This window comes from Manacus candei, unplaced genomic scaffold (assembly GCF_025592945.1).
Source record: "Manacus candei isolate 608988 ecotype Guabito, Panama unplaced genomic scaffold, ASM2559294v1 h1tg000071l, whole genome shotgun sequence".
Taxonomy (NCBI): domain Eukaryota; kingdom Metazoa; phylum Chordata; class Aves; order Passeriformes; family Pipridae; genus Manacus; species Manacus candei.
Genome location: NW_026138119.1, coordinates 405,616 through 425,355, shown reverse-complemented (window position 1 = coordinate 425,355; position 19,740 = coordinate 405,616). Strand labels below are relative to the sequence as shown.

The window sequence follows — 19,740 nt, the reverse complement described above, 5'->3', positions numbered from 1 at the left end:
AGTTTTAGAGGTGAAAGTCCTGTAATTAATACAGCATTCCAATCAAATCCCATCAGTGAAACACATTTAATTAATATTTGCTTTTTTACTGTTAGGGACGTTATAAACATTTTAGCAGTTCACATCTGTCTCTCATAGAACAACTGTAATTGAAATTAAAATTATATTTTTTCCAAGGTAATAGTATTTTAGAAGCACACATTCTTTCTGTGTATCTCAGAGCACTGAAAACTTCGTTTACCACTCTGTATGTCTTTCACCTGCCACAAGGAATCAAAATGTTACCCTGAAAATTCTTCTTCATCTTTACTGTGTTTTGCCTTCTATACCCCGTGCTCTGGCAGCAACAATGTTCTAAGACTTCACAACAAAATGATAACATGCAGCGTTTCTCTGTCTTCTTTGTGGAATTGAGCTTGAAATTCAAAGTCTAACAGGCTTCACAACTGTCTTTTCACATTCAACAGCAGCATTTTAATGTCTTCCCAATAACTTACATTAACGTATCTTATTAATAACTTACTTTAATACAAAATTTTACTAATTAACCACACTTTTTCTTGGCATCCTTGACTTCACAAAGGCAGGGAAAATATTCTCTAGCATAAAAAGTGTCAGAAACGAAATTCTGAGGGCACTGCGGGCTGTCGGTGTATGCTGATGGCTGGGAAGCAGCTCAGGGAGGAACCCTGCCCTCAGTGTGCTCTGCGAGGAGATTCCTCCGTGCGAGAGAGGGAACCTGAGTGTGTGACCCCTCATCCTTCACCAGCTTTCACAGCTAAGGAAAACATGACGTGGGAGCCCCTTTTACAGGCTGCATTGGCCTCCAGAGTAATCTTATAACCTGTCATATAAAAAACCATCTCGGTCTTCCCCTACGTTTATGAGCAATGGGTTATTCCTTGACACTAGTAAAAATTAAGACCCAGGCGCTCGTGTGCTGTTGATATTTAAGAATCTGAGCTCAGTGTCTGTCTCAGCAGATCGTGGCTCCGTCGCCGGGGAGAGACCGGTGCTGCCCCGGGGTTCCGCACCGCCGGCCGGGGCTCCGCGGGGCGGGAGCCTCCGCTGGGGAAGGCATGGAGCCCGCACGGGGAGCGGGGCAGGCCGGCTCTCTCCTGCCTTTCCTGCTGTTAATTCCCTCTCCGAGCCGGGCGGAGCGGTGCAGAGGTGCGGTGAGGGGCTCGCCCACGGCCGCGGAGCAGAGTCTGCTCTGCTGTGGTGCCCCGCTGCCTCAGCCGCACTGCTGCAACCAGAATCAGGAGTGTAAATGCATTTATCGATCAGTTTATATGACGGGCTATTTCGGGCTGGGAGTTGTTTTTGTTTTGTTTTCTAAAGCGGGTTTAAGCAACGATGAGGGTTGTGCACACGCGGAACTCGTTGTACGTGGGCAAGCGACTGAACAAATCGGAGTTTGTGCTGTGGAACTCGCTGCTTCTAAAGCATAAGATCATCACCGGGGCCGGGGGGGGTTGGTATGTTGACCCCGAGCTTGCAGTTGACCGAGACTGCAAACGAATGTGTTCACATCTGCAGGGGTCACATCGAAATCCACACTTTGAAGTTCTCCATCCACTGTTTTTCTCTCTTTATAGTCCCTTTTCGCCCAGGTCGGAGCGGTGCTCCAATCAGTGGTAGATGTGACCGTTTCGGTACGCGTGTGTCGGATAACCTGGTTGTTCCTGGGGAACACCTTTCCCTGTGTGTTATGCAAATACTGAATTTCAGAAATACCCAGGGAATCTCTACGGGAAGAGCAAAGGCGAGGCTGGGGGGGAGGGGATGAGGGACCCAGCTCTGTCGCCCTCTGACTCTTTCCCCCCGTTTTTCACACGCGGAACTACGAGACACCAAAACCTGAGGCAGAATCGGGCACCGCGACTCCAGCGAAAACCATGCAGGTTCCTCGCTTTGAGAGGATCGAGTCTGCGGTGCGGGGAGGGGGGCAAGATGGGCTCATCTATCCTTGACTAACTGAGGCTGAGGGTGAAAGTGTTTATTGTCCGTGATAACCTCTGATCTGCGGAATCGGAGGGGTTATTTTAGGAAAACACCTTGGGAAGGGATTCCTTGTCAATCCAATGCCACAGCTGAAATTTACGTTTCGAGATAAATAGAAACAGTAAGCAATAATTTGGGCTTATTGATAATGGGAGAGAAAAAATAACCATGTTTCTCCAGGCCCGCCGGTGTCCCGGAACGGGGCAGGACTGCGGGCAGCAGCGGGGGCAGCGGGTGCGGGGCGATGGGAGCCCTCCCTTCCCGGACCCTTCCAAGGGCTGCTTCAGGTTTTGCCTTGCCAGCACCCAACATGTCAGATAAGGCAGACATGCAAGAAAAGGCGAGAGGACAAGGAAACGCTGCCAGGAGAGCCTGCAGCCTAGCGTGCATCTCTCGAGCGATCAGCTGGCAGCAGGTGAGGAATCCCATGCTGGGAATTGCATCACACACCGCTCGGCATGACAAGCTACCAGGCGCGTGGTACTGGGGAGCAGGAGAGTCTGAGGGAACGAGGCAGGAGCAGCCCTCGGGACGAGTCGACTGGTAAAGTGGGGTGGGAGAAGCGGGGCGGCCTCCCCCGGCTCCCCCTCAGCCTTTCTTGGGGGTTGTTCAGCGTTATCCTGCTTTCCGTGCGCCACGCAAGCTGCAGCGTTTCGCTTCTCTCTTGTACCGCGTGTACTTGGAGTTCCAAAGCAAATCCTTCCACCCCTGCATTCCTCAATGACAGCGCAATAATCGCTAATACAAACCAGAGCGGAGCTCTCCGCTCGGGGCAGCGCTGCATATTCGCGCGGCTTCTGATATTTCCCATTTTACGTGATCGTTCTGTACTGACAAAGGCAGCTTCGGAGAGCCCCAGCAGCCACTGCAACGCCGTCACCCCCGACTGCAGCTCCTGCTGTTCGTATCTTACGTAAGAGCGACGCCGTCTGCAGGCAGAGCCCTCTCCTCTCTTCTCTTCCTCCCAAACACGTTGTTTTTCATGTCTCTCTTCAAGAAGCCGGCCCTGCGTGGGCGAGCGGAGGGCGCGACGGCGAAGCGGTGTCTGCACGGTCCTGCCTGGCCCACGCGCCACACCGGACCCACGCGGGGCTCTGGGAGGCCCCGGTGGGGTGGAGAGAGGGGTCAGGGCGGCCGCGGCCCGCGGTCCTCTCGGCACGTTAGTCATAACGGAGAGGCCTCCCAGCACCAGGAGGAAACAATTTCTCGTTGTTTTAATTTCCCCCCCCCCCGCAAAATCGAGTTGTATTTAAGTACCTCGATTAAACCTAAGAAAATGATTCCGCAGCGCCTCGGAAAAGCAGAGGAGCGGCCAGCTCCCTCCGCCTCCGAGGAGCTGGCCCCTCTGACGGGAACCCGCTTCCACCCGGCTAGAGGACCCGCCGCCCCCGCCAGCCGGGCGCTCCTGCCGCCGCCCCGGCCCGACGGCCTCCAGTGCAACTTGGCACGGGCAGCCCGCCCGCCCCGGGAGCAGGAGATGCTGCTCGGGGAGCGGCGGGTCCCGCGGGTGCCGGGATGGCGCGGCCGCCGCACCGGCGGAGCTGGTTCCCGCCCGTTTCGCGGCGCCGCCCGCCCGGCGCTGTGCGCTCGCCGTTTCCCGCGGACAGCCCTGGCCCAGTACCCCCTCCCGGGTTGCTCCACGCACCTGACAATTCTCGAAAGAAAAAGCGGAAAGTCGGGGTGGCCGCGTCCTTTCCCGTCCCTCCGTCGCACCGCACCGCTCACACCAGCGCGGGAATCGCGGCTCTGCCGAGCTGGTCTCTGCGGGAGCGCGTCCCGCCGGCAGCGACAGCCCCGGGACAAGCAGCGCCCGGACCCGCTCACTCGGGCTCCCGGCCTCTGCCCGCGCTGCTTGGGCACCTGCCGTGTGGTGGCGCGGGGGAGGCCACCGATGCGGGCACGGCCTCTGCCGCGCCGGCCCAGTCCGCTCCCCGGGAGCGGTGGGGCCCTGCCAGACCCCCGGGGGCACCTCGGGGGCTGCCGAACCCCGCGACCTCGGCGGGGGCCCCGAGGGCTCTTGCGGGCCTCACGGCTGGGGGCCGCAGCCGCCCCCGTCCCGCTCCGGCCGGCGGGGCTGGTGCAGAGGCACCGCAGATGAAAGGCTGCGCTCGCAGGCGTGCCCCGCACCGGCAGGTCCTGTCCCCCCCGCACCCCCCCGCTGGTGCACATGTCAGAGTTCACAGACCTGGCTGCTGCCTTTTACAACACTGAGCTGTAAAAGAGCGGATATTAAACCCGTATAATGGATCCAGCTCCAAGGAGAGGTTAAATTTCCCAGTGAAACGAAGGTATTTGCCCTGAACTGGGAAAAGACACCACCTCCCACCCCCCCCAGCACCCATGCTGGGAAACCCGCGGAGCCGTCAGAGGCTGGCGGTAAACTCTGCCCCCAGCCTCGCACCTGGCATCGGTCGCCGCGGGGGCACATGTGCGCGACACGCTGCTGCCAGACAGGGCTCGGCCCGCTCGCCCCGTCGTGTCCCTGTCCCCGGGAGCCCCGGGACGGTGAGCGACCGGAGCGAGAGCACTTCTGTTCGGACCGAGCCGGGCCTGAGCCAGGTGTCCGCCACTACTGTCACGGGGCCTCTGCCGCCTGCCCGGACCGCTGGACCGTGCGGGTCAAGGCGGGTGAGGGACAGGGCTGCGCCGGTAACACGGGCCCTGCTAGAGCCGGGCGAGCGGGCAGCGAGAGCCGGGGTCCTGGTGAGGCCGAGGCGCAGCCTCCATCACAGGCGCAGGCACTGCGCGTCGTGCGCGGGTCCCTGGGAGCCGCGGGGACAGTGCGGAGCCGCAGCAGGGGCCGGGCGGCGGAACGGCTCCGCGCCGGAGCAGCGCGACCCCGCAGGGCCCTGGTGCCGGCGCAGGTTCTGCGGCTCCCTCGGGCGGGCGGGGAGCTCGAGATCTCCATGCCCTGAAGCCGCCCGGCCGGGCTCTCCGCCGGCGGAGGGTAAGCGAAGCCCGAGCCTGTCTGCCGCGCTGCCCTCAAAAATCTATTTAGGGAAGATGAAGGCGCATGCAAATGCGTGGCGCCTCCTCGCCTGTGCCTTTAATCATAGTAAATTGGCTCCCGTTCCTCCAGGCCCCCCGAAAAGGCGCACGGCGGCACCGCATCGTGGCGGGGCTGGGACTCCCAGCGCCGCGCGGCACCCGCTGCTCCCCGGGGCTTTCCGGCTTCGCGGCGCGGCCCCGGCGCTCTGCCTGATCCGCCTCTCTCAGCAATTTTCCTACCCAAATGCTGCCGTGACGGGAACAGAGCGCAGAGATAGCATCGGGCGGCCTGTATCAAAGAGATCCTGCTTAATTAAAATACCGGCTCGGTGCTCGCCGCTTTTCACGCGGCGTGGCCTCCGACCGCGTTCTGCCGGATACCACCGGCTCCACCTCCCCCATCAGCCGCTCTGGCCGGCCCCGGTGACCTGCTCCGTGAGGCCGCCGGGCGAACAGGGTCCCTTCCCGGGGCTAGGGCTCAGCCGGTCGGTGGACGGGCCGGTCCCAGTAGGGCGGCTGCGGTGCACGGGGAGGCTCCGCGTGGTTCACGAAGCATTTGTTTGCGCTACTGAGCAACAGCCCGATAATTTATTGTTATTGTTATTGGTAACTACACTTCGCAGCTCGTTCACATCCATCCTTCCGAGGCGGGGAGAGTCGGTTGGATCAGTTGCCTCCATGCGTGGCCGGCGGCGGCTCCTCCTGGGCCGGAACCGCTCCGCCGGGGCTACCGAGCGAGCGGGGCCAGGTAGTGGGACTGCCCCGTACGACGGCGGCCGGGGGCAGGGGCCTGGCGACAGGGAGGCACCGGGCGGTGGGTGCCGCCGCCGGAGGCTCCGTCGGAGCTGCGGGCTGCAGACCCGGTCTGGGGAGCGCCCGGTTCTGGGGAGTATGGGGAGCTCCGCGGGCAACCGGCAGCGAGTCCGCCAGAGGGGCGCCCGCCGGCCTCTGTGGTGGTGCCGAACCTCGGCAGCTGTCTGCCGTGCCAGCGGCCCCGTGCCCCGGCGCTCCCTCAGTGCTCCTGCCGTGAGCGTTTTTCCGTGCACCGATGCTTCGCCGTTCGGCTGGCGAGCGGGGAAAGTCGGGGCTCCGCAGGGCAGCGAGGTGCAGAGTCCAGCTGTGGGTGGAGAAAAACAGGACAAAGTGAGCCGGTGGTCTCCGGCTGCCCCGGGGCTCCCCCCTCGCCCCGCCGCCGAGGTGCTGCAGAGTCGGGGCCGGTCCGCCCCGCCCAGGGTCGGGAAGCGCCGCCGTCTCCGCGCTGGGCAGCACCCGGGCCGGTCGGCCCCTCTCCCCCTTGCCCGGCTCCCCACCGGCCCCGCCGCTCGCCCCGGCTGACCCCGCGCCCGCCGAGCCCCGGCCGTGCCGCCGCGCGCCGGCAGGGGGCAGGCTGCGCCCGAGCCCCGCGCACCGGCCCCGCCGAGCGGGGTCAGCCGGGCCGGGCCGGGCCGGGCCGGGCCGCGCCGTCACCGCCCCGCCGGGGCACCCCCGCACGCGCGGGTCCGGCCGCGCACCTCGCGGGGCAGCCCCGCCGCACGGCCGGACCGCACGGCGCGCACCGGACCGCGGGGCGCGCACCGGACCGAGCGGGCGGCGCGCGTTGGTACCGGGAAAAATCCGCGTGGAGGCATCCGAGAATGCGCTTGGGCAGAAACGGGGCGTGGGGCAGCCAGAGTGCACAGACACGTACCCGCCGGGCCCGCACGCTTACGCGGAAAACGCCCGGCGCCACCCTGCCCTCGTGCCAAGACGCCCGCGCCCCCCCGGGTCACGCTCCGTTCTGTCCCGCACACCGCCGGGGTCCCGCTGCGCTCCCCGCAGCGCCGGCTACCCGCGTGCGTGTGCACCGGGGCGGGACCGACGGGCGAGGAGCGGGGACCGGGAGGCTCGTCCCGGAGGCCGGCGGAGATTTGTTGCAGCGCGTTCGGCGCGGCGGCTCCTCCGCGGGTTCGGCCACTGTTCGTTAAACCGGTGCTTCTTCCTCCCGCCTCGTCTGGGAAGGGCAGGATTGAGACCGGCTGCGTTCCTTGTTCGACTCTCAAAATTAACCCAAAACAAGGAGATGTGCCTTGCAAATAAACGGAGAATTCGAAGGAAGCCGCGGGGAGGTGGGGCTGCGTTAGTCTGGTTTGGGTTTATTTCTGTGATGGTTTTGCGCGTGGGTGTTTTAATTGCATTTTGTTTTTCTTTAAAAGCATCATATAAACCGATATAACACCTCATCGAATTGTTCTCAGGGCAGGAGCGGGGATAACATTTACTCGGCACAGTGTTCGTACATACACACAGCAAGAAGCAATTTGGTGTGATATTTGCGAGTAAAAACCCAGGAACAAAGCCGGAATTACTGCTGCGGTGCGGGGCTAGGGACTCCCGCTCCGCTTCCAAGTCCCGCCACTTAGAGCTGCCTTTTGGCTGGGTTTTGGGTTTTCTTCTTTTCGTTCTTCTTTTTATAACGAGAATTTACGAAAACTCCTGCGGAAACGGGGGCTCTAATTTTCCTCGCAACTGTGGAAGATAATTTGACGGAAGCCCTCTGTGATGGAGAACTTTGAATCCTTAAGAGAAAATAGGAAGGGAACATAAAATATTAATGTGAACGAGCAGCTTTTTCGCCGCTGATTGAACTTTGAAATTTTAGCAGCTTTTATCTTGATCTCAGAATTAAATAATCATATATTATTTTTTCAGCATTAGCGACAAAGATTTTCAGATTTGTACTCTCCAGAACAAAAACCAAATAAGCCCTATTACTGAAAACCCTTTCCAAAATATTTAACTTAAACGTAGTCACGAATTTCTTTCTGAGATTTTTGCGCACGAAAACGGCATAAAAAGAGGCTTTATCTTAAGACCCCAAAAAGAGAAGCATTAAGTAATTCAAGTTAACACTTGCCCTGCTTATTAAGTATCAGTATTTTGGGAGCATTACAAAATAAACTCCTTCCTTTGGCAAGGTCATGGCATATCACGGGTCACATTAAGAATCTCCTCACGGAATCCTTTCTGGATTTTAATTTCTTCAGATTTAGATTTTTAACGGTATCGGATAGAAAAAAAAAACCCAAAACAAACAAACAGGGAAAAAAAAAAAATATCCAAAACACAACTCCCTCAAAAAAAACAAAATCGAAAGGGAGGCGGTGGCGCGGGGTCCGGTGCTCCGTGCGCACGGGTAGGCTGGTGGGGATCGCTTTTCCCGTCGGTTTTGTTTCCTCAGAGGGAATCCCGGCACGGTGAGTTCGGACAGGGCTGTCCCGCACACACACGGGGTGTGTGAACACTCGCGCTGCGCTCCGCACCGAGTCCCTGCGCGCTCAAACGCGTTAGCGGCCAACCCGAGCGGGCAGCGCTGCCGCGGGAGCGGGCGCGGGGTCGCGGCCGAGGGAGCACCCGCATCCCTCAGGCCGCTGCTCTGCTCGAGCTCTCCCGCCCGCAGCCCCGCCGCGACGGTTCGGAGCCGCCTTTCAGAGGTACAACCCCCCGCGCCCCGCTCCGCGTCCCCGCCGGGGCCGGTCGCGCCGCCGCCGTCCGCGGGACAGACCCGCGTCCCCGCCGGGGCCGGGCGCCCCGAGGGAGGGTCCCGCCGCCACCTGCCCGTGGCCCGGCGCTGGACGCGCGCTGCTACCTACCCCGGACAGGGCAGGAGCCAGGAGCAGCCGTCGGGTCGGGAGCGGCGCGGGGCGCGGACGGGGGAGCGGAGCAGCCGTGGCCCCGCTCCGCCGCCACCCTCGGCCGAGATCGTTCTCCCCCTCCCCGGCCCGCGGGGGCGCGCCCCGGGCCCGCACTGCCCGCGTCTCTCGGCCGCCCCGCGCCCCGGGCGCCGCCGCGCGTCGGGGGCCGCGGGGGCCCGGCGGGGCCAGGGCACTATTTGACGTCGAGGAGACGGATCACCGCGGCGCAGCGATACGGCGCGCACCAATGGAGTTCAAATGTCAGCAAGTTTGAGGAGGGGTGAGGCGCCGGGGGGTGTGTTCCTCCGCGGCGGCCCCTGCTCTAAACGGCGCGGCTCCTCGGGCCGCCGCACGGCTCAGGGGCTGGGAGCGCCGGGAGCCCCGCGCCCCGCCCGGCCCACCGCGCCCGCGCTCCGCCCGGCCCGGCCCGCCCCGGGAGGGCCCTCCGCGCCGCGCAGGGCGTGGGTCCGGCGCTGCCGGCGAGCAGGTGACACCGCGGCTGCCCGGCGCCGTGTGCGCGGCATGTGCGCGCCCGTGTAGCGGGGCGGCCCCATGGGCGGCGGCGCCGGCTCCTGCCTCTGCCCCCCGTCTCTGGAAGCCCGGGCAGGAAACGCTCCTCATGTCTCCCAGATAAAAATAAAAGCGACTCCCTCCTCCCGGCCGCAGAGTGTCCCCGCGCCCGGCCCGACGCGGGGCTGAGCCGGCCCCGCCGCCCGGCAGCGCCTCGCCCCGCCGCCCAGAGCGCCGGGCCGCGCCGCCGCCCATGGACATCGCGACGGGTCCCGAGTCCTTGGAGAGGTGTTTCCCGCGGGGCCCGCCGGACTGCGCCAAGATGCTGGACGGTATTAAAATGGAAGACCACCCCCTGCGTTCGGGGCCGGCCACGCTGGGAGTGCTGCTGGGTGAGTTGCCGGTCGCTTCTCGGCTACGCCGAAAGCGGCCCCCGCGCTCCGCTCGGTACCCGGGGCTGCGGTCCGAGGGGCCTGGGCTGATGCGGGCTGTAGCCGCTCAGTCCCGGACTGGCGCCGGGCGCGGGACTGTCTCGCCGCGTGTGCGGGACGCGGTGCCGGCGGCAGCCGTCGAGCTCGGTCTCGCCGCGCGGCTGGGCCGGGCGGGCTGGGCTGCCCGGGACCGGGGCTGGGGACCGGGGCCGGGCTGTGTCGGGGCTGTGTCGGGGCCAGAGCCGGCGCCTGACGCCGCCGTCTGCCGTTGCAGGGTCGGAGTGCCAGCACCAGGCCGTCTGCGAGGGCTGCCAGCGGCCCATCTCGGACCGGTTCCTGATGCGGGTGAACGAGTCCTCCTGGCACGAGGAGTGCCTACAGTGCGCCGCTTGCCAGCAGGCGCTCACCACCAGCTGCTACTTCCGGGACCGCAAGCTCTACTGCAAGCAGGACTACCAACAGTAAGGGCGCGGGGGGTGACGGGGGTCCCGCCGGGGCAGCCCTGCCCGGCCCGGGGTGCGCTGCGGGCTGCGAGCGTGTTCCCGATCGGGCCGAGCCCGGCGGAGCGGAGCAGCCCCGCGCCGGGGCCCACGGCTGCGGGGTGGCGGCTCCGGCGAGCGGGGACCCCGGCGCAGGCGGCGTGGCGGGCACGGACGGGACCGGAGACACCAAGCCGCGGCGTCCGACCCGGGAAGGGCGCTGCCCCCGGGCCCGCCGCGGTCTGGGACCCTGCGGCGCCGTCGGAGGGGACGGCGGTGGGGCGGCCCGGCCCGGGCTGCGCAGGCAGCGCCGCGCCCGGAGCCGCCCCGCGGATCCCTCCTGCCCGAGGCGAGCCCCGTCCCGCCGCCGCCCCAGCACCGCCCGGCCCGCGGAGCGCCCGCTGGCACTGCCCGGCGGCGGGGCTGGGGGCTCGGCGGGGCCGTCGGTGCGCTGCCGCGGGCCGGCCCGGCGGAGCGGCCGTCGGGCGCGGAGGGAGCGCGGCGGGGCCCGGCCGAGAGACCGGAGCAGCAGCGGGAAGAGCCCGGAGCTGAGCTCGGCGCTGGCCCCGGCGCTGCCCGCTCTCTCTGTTATTCCGGCTTTATCCCCAAATGTCAGGCGCTGTCGGGAGCGGCCCCCGCCGCGCCGCGGCCCCGCGCGGGGACAGAGCCCGGCCCCGCGCCGGGCCGCCCTCCCCAGCAGAAGCCCACTTCATGCTTGTCACCGAAATTGAGGATCCTTTTTGTGCCGGGAGGGGGGCGAACATGGGCACTTCAATCACTAGGACATAATATGGCTCTGCTAGAAGTCTGGCAACAAACAAAGAACAACAACTATTGGTTTGCATCAACTTTTGTCAGGCATTCAGCAGGCTTCCAGAAAGGCCTGAAGTGGCTTAGTGGCAACAATGTGCATTTCATAGCTACAGCATGAAAATCCATCTCCATGGAAACGGGTAGTAAATGCTAACATGACATGCTGAGTATAAATATTGTGAGGGTTATAACTCTTGTATAAATGGCCCAGATAAATGTCCCCCTGTTTAGGAATTACAACAAAACACGTTATTTCGTGCCGCAGCCCTCACCAGCTCCCGGAGATTCCTCCATGGCCCGAGCGCTGCACATGGAATAACCCAGAGCTCGCCCGTGGGCCGCTGCCATCTCACCCTCGCAGGGCAGGGACCGCATCCATGGGATTTACCTTTTACTGCTACACAAAATAAACCAGCCTGTGGTAGCTGTAGTTGTAGATCAGTGAAACTTCTGCCTCTGTGGGTAGTAACACCTTAGATATTTTTGTTGATTAGGGAAGAATTTAGAACAGTCTTCGGGCTACCTAAGAAAGCGTTATTTGGCAATGTAAATATTTACATTATTTGCAAAGAAATGTCCCCTCCCAAGTCCCATCATTAGTTTCTGTAAAGTAAAGGGTCGTACTTAGCAACCTAAAAAGCAAGATCAGAGACTATTGCTTTGTAAAAACAAAAATACTTTCCTGACTGAAAATAGAAATGTTACTGCTTCAGAACTTCCCGTATTATCAAAGGTGTCCAATTGTAGAGGGGGGGAAACGGAGTAACCAGGCTGCTGAACAATAAAAAGATATCAACATGTTGGCCTTTGTTGAATCCCAGCACCTAGTGTGACATGACATGGTGCCCTGCTGTGTGTGCCCCCGAGGACTGACAGCGGCAGCGGCTCACGGGAAGGGAAGGGGAGGGGAGACACGGTAAATCAGAATTTGTTTTCTCTGGGATTTTATTAGCCCAAAAGAGCAAACATGTGAAACTATGCTGACACAGATTGTGCACCCTTTCAAACTTGGAGAAATATTCGTTTATGGTAGCTAGAAGATAAAAATAGCTGTCCATCCGTGCGAGTGGCTCTGGGCTGTGCGGTGCAGAGGGTCAGTTTTGTCCGTCAGACTGGGGGGGTGAAGCCACGAGCGAGCTGTGCAAGGCAGCTCCAGCGAGGGGGCACAGCCACAGTCCTGTGCTGGAACACCGGGATGGGAAATGCCTCTGTGCTCAGGGATCATGCCTTGGGGTAGTGAGATGGAATAGGATCGGTACGGAGGAAGACAGGGATCAGTAATATCAGATACTTTTTGTTATCCTGAGTCTTATTTACAGATCTCTGGGGGGGAAAAAAAGAAAAAAAAAGAAAAAAGAAGAGGGAGAATAAAGTTTACTTAAATATCTCAGTTCCTGAAATTTGCTTTAAATAGATTTTTCTGTACGTAATAATGCAATTTTAAAGGTCAGATTTCTCCAGAACTCCCAGGACTATAATCAAGCACTGTGTGTATATCTTTGGGAAACTGGTGTCTCATCTTTCTAATGAAAGCAAGCTTCTGATGGGTCAGATATCAGACCTTACACCTTTCCCTGGGTCAGGAATGATTGCTGCCCATCCTTGGATGAGGGCATTTCACATTAGGGGGAAGGGTGAAAACAGTTTTTCTTTTTTCTTTTCTTTTTTTTTTTTTTAAATTAAAATGTTGGCTGTGTGAAGCTACTCTGGAATGTTAGAACAAATCCTGGGGGAGGTGGATTAGTGGCCCAAGCCCAGTTTGAAGTATTCAGAGGTACCTGATAAATGTAATTTATCACAAAAATATTGTTAGTATGTCAGTGGGACCAGTGGGACAAGTTGGGCACGTATTTTGGTCTCTTTTTAAAGAAGGAATTCAATACATTTAAGTACTTATTTTGCTAAAATTTAGAATTTTGAGGGTCAGGTGCATTTGATGACAAGGTTTTTAAGGGAAAAAGTCCAGAGCAGTACAATGGCACCAGGGAGGCTGGATCTCACAAACTCAAGTCAATCAGAATCTCTTTGATTTTAGTTAGAACTTTACCAAATTGCTGCACATTTGGAACCTTACACTTAATGCTGGTGTGTTTTTTTTGAAGAATTTTTTTTTTCAGATAAACTGAAACCTTCAGAATGCTTGTTTTTCAAAAATAGAAGGCTTGCAGTAGTTGTATTTTGGCACTTTGCTTAAATTAATTTATGTATTGTACCATTCATAACAGTGCTTCCTTCTAAAAAACATTAGTATTTATAAATACTAGAATTTTCCCCATTTGTATATTTCCATTTTTTTGTGATTGTGCTTTTCTGGTTTGTTTTTCTTTCAACTGCTCAGTCTTACGTAACAATTTGTCCTAGTTATTGCTGATAGTGAAAAAGGATATGTTATGAAAAATAACTGTTTCTGGTTACATATTTCATATGTAAGCAGTGCACATAATTTATAGAAATATCTGTATTCCTATTCTAGCTTTGGAAATAGAGGCTGTAAAAGAGGTTTTTATTGAAGGGACCGAATAGCAAATGCTCAGAGTAGCTATTTCATAAGTTTTCATTAATGCATTCTAAGTTTTGCTTAGGGTAGAAAAGATAACATTCAGGTTTTTGTTCTTTTAAATGTTGTCAAGCATTGTTTTAGCATCATGTTTGGATGCTATTACAAAAGATCCGCCATGTATTTCTGGTATGTTTTTGTACTGTTCTTCTTTGAGTTCTTTCTTGTCGGTGGCTGGGCTTGTTTTTGCTGTGCAGTCAGCACAGAGCAGCACGTCCCCCGCAGGAAGGAAAGAAAACCCCACGAAGCCTCGGTGCTGTGGGGAAATCTTCCCCTCTTCGGATTTTGGGAATGCTTTCACACGAGCATAACTCTGAGGCTGATGTTTCCCAGTTGAGTTGTGTTTTATATTCAAAATGCAACAAAAGCTTCCCGTCAGTGAGTGTCTCTTGGTTTCGTGGCTGTTATTTTTCTCGCAGAGCGCGGGCTGTGGAATGTGGCAGGAGCCCGGTGCAGGAGGGACCGGAGCTCCCGGATTCGGCTGCCTTCTGCTACCCGGATTCAATTGCAATCTGCTAACGACAGGATTTGATTTGTTTTCAGTTTTCCTGGTTTATTTTTAACCGAGGAGCACCCGCCGTGCTGTTCTGCTCACGGGTGCAGTTGTGCAGCACCGTGAGCTCGGCAGAATAATGTGGAGCGGGGGGTCCCTCCAGCTGCCCTCGCCTTGTGCCGAACGGGCACTGGTCCCTGTGCGTGGGTCGCTGGGAGACAGCACAGAAACCGGGTGAAACTTAGAGACAGGAGTAGCCCTGGACATGGAGTAATGATTAAAGTTATGTCTTTCACTAAAAATGCTTTTAAAAGTCGCTGAAATACTCTGGCATTTTTGCTGAAAATGCCACCAGTCCTTCACCATCAGTCACATCAGCCCCATCAAAAATCCTCTGTACGATCAGGCTTTCGTGGCACCTCGAAATAGTCCCCAAAGCGGGAGTGTTGAGGAAATGTGGCTGTTATTTCAGCCGATGACGTCAGCAGAGTGGCCGTGCTGGGGCCGAGCCCCCGCGGGTCCCCCGTGTCGGCGGCTCCGTCCCCGGGTGGGGATGGCACGGCCCCCGCGGCACCTCGGCAGCGCCGGGCACCGGCCACCCGCCGGGTCGGGCTGGGCTGCCCGAGTGCTGGCAGGGAGCTGGGACGGGGGTGTTTTGAGAATTTGGGGAGACATTTTGGTTTTCTGCTGCAATCGTGGTAACGCTGAACAAAATAATTGCAATGAAAAGATGCGATTTGCACTGATCCGTGGCAGAAAACCAAAGGGAGGATTTTTGTGCAATGTAGGCAATATGCAATTAAATTAACAGGAGTGTAGTTTATAATGCTTTACTACTAACCTGAGAAAAAATAACCTATAGATATGAAATATCCTGCGAAAAATTCTTCACTGAGTATTATAATAAACAGGAATATTTTCCATTTTGTTTAGAAGTCAGATCTGTTATTTTTTGGCCTAAACTTTTGAAGTTCAAAGGCATACGTCACCTTTCCAACTGTCAATAATATATCATGATAAACCAACTGGATTATAATGTCTCTTCTTAGATTAATTATGTTAGTAGTGTATTTCAGTGGTAAATATACACTCCTCTCGCTTCTCTCTGTTGTGGAGCAGCCTGCAAAGCCTGGTACGTCCTAAAGTGCTCACCGCTCTGGTGAACCTGAAAGTGGGGGGGGCAGCTTTAGTAACGGGAGAGGCTGCGTCCTTTAGTCAGATATCTGGGCAGAAATATTCAGGAGAAAAAGGAGTGTGCTTGTCCTAACACAGCTGTGATTTTTATTTTTTATTCCGGACAAAATTTGGATTTATACTAAATCGACTACTTCTTGCGGTAACAGGAATTGATTTCATTTTATTTAATGCCTCCTCCTGGAATGGCGAGTGCAGCAGATACAGGGAGTGATTAGAGGAGATCTGACCCCCCTCGTGCTCGGTGTGGAGGCCAGTGGGAGGTTTGGGAGGTTTCGGTGCAGGAGGAGCAGCCGGGGCCCTCCTGGCTGTAATGGAACACTCGACAGTCCCTGTGCCAGCGGCCACGCTGGGGCCCACGCAGGGACACGCACAGGCACCCCGAGCGCCCAGGGACGGCTGGCGTGGTTCAGTGGGGCGCTTTTGGAGGGAGAGAGGGGTCAGTAAATGCTTCATGTTTGTTGTCATTGCCAGGCAGAGCAGGAGGGTCCATGTCTGCATGCTGTGTGCATGGAGCTCCCTGTGCTGCGTGGTGCTCGTGGCAGTTTGGGGAGAGTGTGGAGTATAAATATAACAGCAACATTTCATGACAAAATTAGAAAGGGATTTTCTACTGCTTGAGCTGGCTTGGACCATGCCACAAGTTGCATAGAATGCAGAGTCAGAGAAAGGCCGTGAATTTTAAACCGCAGCAAGATGGAAAAGGGCCATTGCTGTGTCCTCTGTAGAGGTGTACGAGGGTGAATGACTGACTTGCAGAAAAAACAGGGAAAAATGCTTCTCTTTGCCTACAGTTTTTTTCCCACATCATAAGTCATGTTATTACTCGAGTGAAGTAAGAAACAAACAAGTAAGTAAAACTGTAAAGTGACTTGGAGAGCAATCTCCAGTAAAAGTAAACAAACCAGGTACTGCTCTGGGATGGTTTGGTGTGGTAGGAAGGGGTTTTGGCATGATTTGGGATGATTACGTTACTAGGCAAAGATTGACTCATAATGAAATGACAGTTTCTTGTTCGTTTCAGAACATAAAACTTGCACGTTTTTTTGAAACAAAGGACACAGTTAGTTATAAGTAACAATGTGTTGTGAGCCTCAACAGCCGAGTCTTCAGCAGCCAAACGATGGAATTAAAGGAGTTACTTTGGAGTTAAGTGGGTGCAATTAGGAACAGAAATTTCCTTTCTCCAGGTGATCTGGAATAACTAAATGAAGTGGTCAGGAAGTTTTCATCAAATATCCACCTTGCAGACTGTGTAGTTATGGTATACTATAGCCAAAGCTATGAATGAAAACCGATCTTTTTGATAAAAAGATATGAGAATTTATTTAAAAAGCAGAGGTCTTTTCTGAGTTACAGTATTTTATAAAATGTAACAGAGAGGTAAGATCATTTTGCAACAGTGGAAGCTTTAACAGTGCTGGTAGCATTTAGGGAGGAGACCGCTTTTCTCTATTAGTAACTAAGTAAAAAAAATATATGAACAGCTTCAGATCTAATTTAAAATAAATGTTAAAAGTCAAGCTAGACTTCTGAGTTTGAGAGTAGAGACTATAAAAGAGAAAAAAAAATCACAATACTCGTAAGGTAAAATGAGCCTGAGTTTTGATTTGAAATGTAATATTAGTGTTTCTAACACGCATGTTAATACAGATCTGAATCTTCAGTGCCTTGTTCAGGCAAACTATTCATTGGTTTTAGACGCCTCTTCAAATTCAATATAAAATTGAGGCAGTTTTTCTTTTTTTAACTTACTTTTAAATATTAACCTTACATTTACTTTATGTTCCTAGTTTTACTTTGGCTAGACTGCTACTACTGAAATGAAATACTGTATTACCCTTGCTTTGCTGTCGTACCGTCGCTCTGGCCACACTGTGACAGCTGTGTCCAGTGGCCGTGGCTGCTGAAGCGCCGAGCCCAGAGACAGCCCCTGGCACCAGTGACACTGCCAGGAGCAGGGGTGGATGGAGCAGGCTCCTGCCCCTCGGCCTCAACACGCTGCTCCCAAAGCAGCCATTTTGCAAAATAGGCCCTGGTTGTTACCGAACAAAATACTGATAACTGTTTTCTCCTCTTATATGACCGACATGTACCCAGAATAGTTGTGCTGCCGTGGCCCTTTATGGCATGCTGAATGTACCTTGTAGGTAGAAACACCGTGTGTGGCATATTATGCAGTTTTAATGCAGATTATGTTGAAGCAAAATCCTTAAAATGAAGTACTTGTAGTCACCATTAACTATCTGCTGTCTCGAGGGGGTGTAATGTTGAGGTCAGCACTGACAGAGGCCCACGGGGTGTTACACCGAGTGTGTGCCAGAACTGGGACTGCAGAAGCCTGGCCCAGCCCACCTGTGCACGGCTCATCACCTCACTCCACAGAGCAGGGGGTTTTACTCACCTTTCAAAAACTATTTGCCTGTGGGCAACCGAACAAGTAGACTTTTGTGAGATTGTATTACAGTAAAGGAATTGTTAATATGACTAATTTCAGCTCATTATTTTCTTGGGTTTGAAATTTTACGGTGATCTTCCTCACAGGTACAGCAGAACTGCTATGGCACAAATCAATTAAATACCAACCTTATATCAACATAACAAGGAATAGCACATTTCTTGGGGACTTGATAAAGGTTTGTGCTGTGATTCTCCTGTAACAGGTAAATAGGTTTACAGAGAACCTGTATCATGGAGGTCATTTGCTTTGCTTCCAAAACATATTTTTTTTAATATGCACAAAATTTTCTTCTGCAAACATTGACATGAACTTCTGAACGTGCAGTTCTGTTGGCTTCAGTGACAGCCATCCTCACTCATCAAAGGAGGGAAGTTGGCTCTTGATTTTACTGCAATCGGTGTTTTATGTATAATGTATGAGAGTGCATGTGCACTCTCCCAGTAAGAGCTGATGGGATTTATGTGCACATGCTGAGGACCAAATCCTCCTGGTAGCTGTTGGGAAGTTTGCTGTCACGTGCTCATTCCTTGGTGTAACCTGAATTACCATTCACTGATTACAAAACCAAAACAAGGCCAAACAAAGAATAATAATCTGCATCAATTTTTTTTTTTTGGCAGTTGTTGCTTTTGTCATAGATTGGTATTATGATAGAGAGAAAGCAAGCTTGAATTTGCAGAAGAAATTATGAATATTGTATTAAACATTTCTGGTTATAGCCGGTGGTTACTGTGATGGAGAGAAGCACCATTGCTCCTTACAGGATGGCTCTGGTGCATTCCTTGTGTGTTACTGAGGGAGCGCGTGTGTCACAGCCTGGGGATGGGGATGGTGTGATGGGGACAGCATGATGGTGTGGTGAGGACAGTGCTTTGTGATGGGGACAGTGTGACAGTGTGGTGGGGACAACATGATGGTGTGGTGGGGACAGCATGATGGTGTGGTGGGGACAACATGATGGTGTAATGGGGACAGCATGATGGTGTGGTGGGGACAACATGATGGTGTAATGGGGACAGCATGATGGTGTGGTGGGGACAACACTTGCTCCCCAACAGGGAAGCTCAGCTGGGCACTGGGCACTGCCACCTGTGCAGCTGGGGCCGGGGTCCTCGGCAGCTCTGTGGAACCAGACCCTTGGGCTGCAGCACAATACCTGCCAAACCCCGTTAGTGAGAAAGGTTACAGTTCTCATTAACATCCACCCCCCAGGTTTCCAACCTGTGGGATCCTGTCTTTTTACAGAACCATCTTGACAAGATGGTTGTATTTTTCTGCCCTCTGATAGTGCAGTTCCTTCCTTCCCAATGGAATAAGCTTCTCTCTGTTCGGATTTTTTCTTACATGTCACAATTTTAATCTAGTTTTTGGGGAGATGTAGTTGCACTTGCTGAGGTTTCCTTTGATAACCCATGTAAAGCAAGATAAATGGTAAGAGGTTTATTAGCCAATGACAATAGAACACTGTAGGAAATCATGAAACCAAGACAAAAACCTCAAAACAAAATGTTGAAATGACTGCAGAAGAGGTAAGGTACCTGGGTTGTGGGGATACCTGGTACAACGAGGTCCAGCTGTACGTGACAGTCTGGTAACCCCAGCATTGATCATAAATATTCAGGAACTTCTGCAGATGTTTCTTGGCAGTTGATGCTCTGTTCTGAGCCATCTTAGAGTGCAGCAGTGCCTTGGCTGTGCCCCTCAGTGGTGCTGTGCCCTGGGTCTGGGGCAGATTGTGTCCGGGAGCAGGCTCTGCTGGTTCATGAGCCTAGTCCCAACCTTTTGAATGGTCAGGAGCCACAGGAGAGGTACCAGGTGCTGCAGGAGGGCTGTGGGAAGGTGGTAGGCATGGGGAGGAAGGGTTGACCCAGCTCCCCAGGCCTCACTGTGGCCGCGCAGGCTGGAACTGGCCATGCACCATCCATCCTCCCCACTGGTCAAGTGACGTGTTCAGGATGCTGGAGCTGTGCTGGCGTGGCTGGTGGCTCACAGGGGTCCAAAGCCACAGGCTGTGGTGGGTGGGTGGCTGCTGGCTTGCAGGAGCAAGCTGGTGCTCCCTGCCTGTGTGGGGTGGGGCCACGTGGGTTACCTGTCCAGGTCAGTCTTCCGTAGGTTGGCATTTCTGACTTTCTGGGAGAG

At 55.5% G+C, this 19,740-nt stretch overlaps 2 protein-coding genes across 2 annotated transcripts in view; one reads left to right on the top strand and one right to left on the bottom strand.

The window, feature by feature from the left end:
* Positions 1-5,248: 5,248 nt before the first annotated feature.
* LOC127480210 (collagen alpha-2(I) chain-like) lies at positions 5,249-9,217 on the bottom strand. The gene is made up of 5 exons (XM_051808095.1): positions 9,065-9,217; positions 8,292-8,617; positions 6,701-7,113; positions 5,421-6,109; positions 5,249-5,281 (listed from the first exon to the last, which is right to left on the bottom strand). The coding sequence occupies exons 1-4, from the start codon at positions 9,215-9,217 to the stop codon at positions 5,538-5,540; spliced, it is 1,464 nt and encodes a 487-aa protein (XP_051664055.1). The 3' UTR covers positions 5,249-5,281; positions 5,421-5,537.
* The window catches only part of LMX1B (LIM homeobox transcription factor 1 beta), a 91,243-nt gene continuing 80,519 nt past the window's right edge, over positions 9,017-19,740 (top strand). Inside the window, exons 1-2 of the mRNA XM_051807788.1 lie at positions 9,017-9,565; positions 9,879-10,065. Coding sequence (XP_051663748.1) covers positions 9,427-9,565; positions 9,879-10,065 — 326 coding nt within the window. The 5' untranslated portion in view covers positions 9,017-9,426. The remainder of the gene's footprint in view (positions 9,566-9,878; positions 10,066-19,740) is intronic.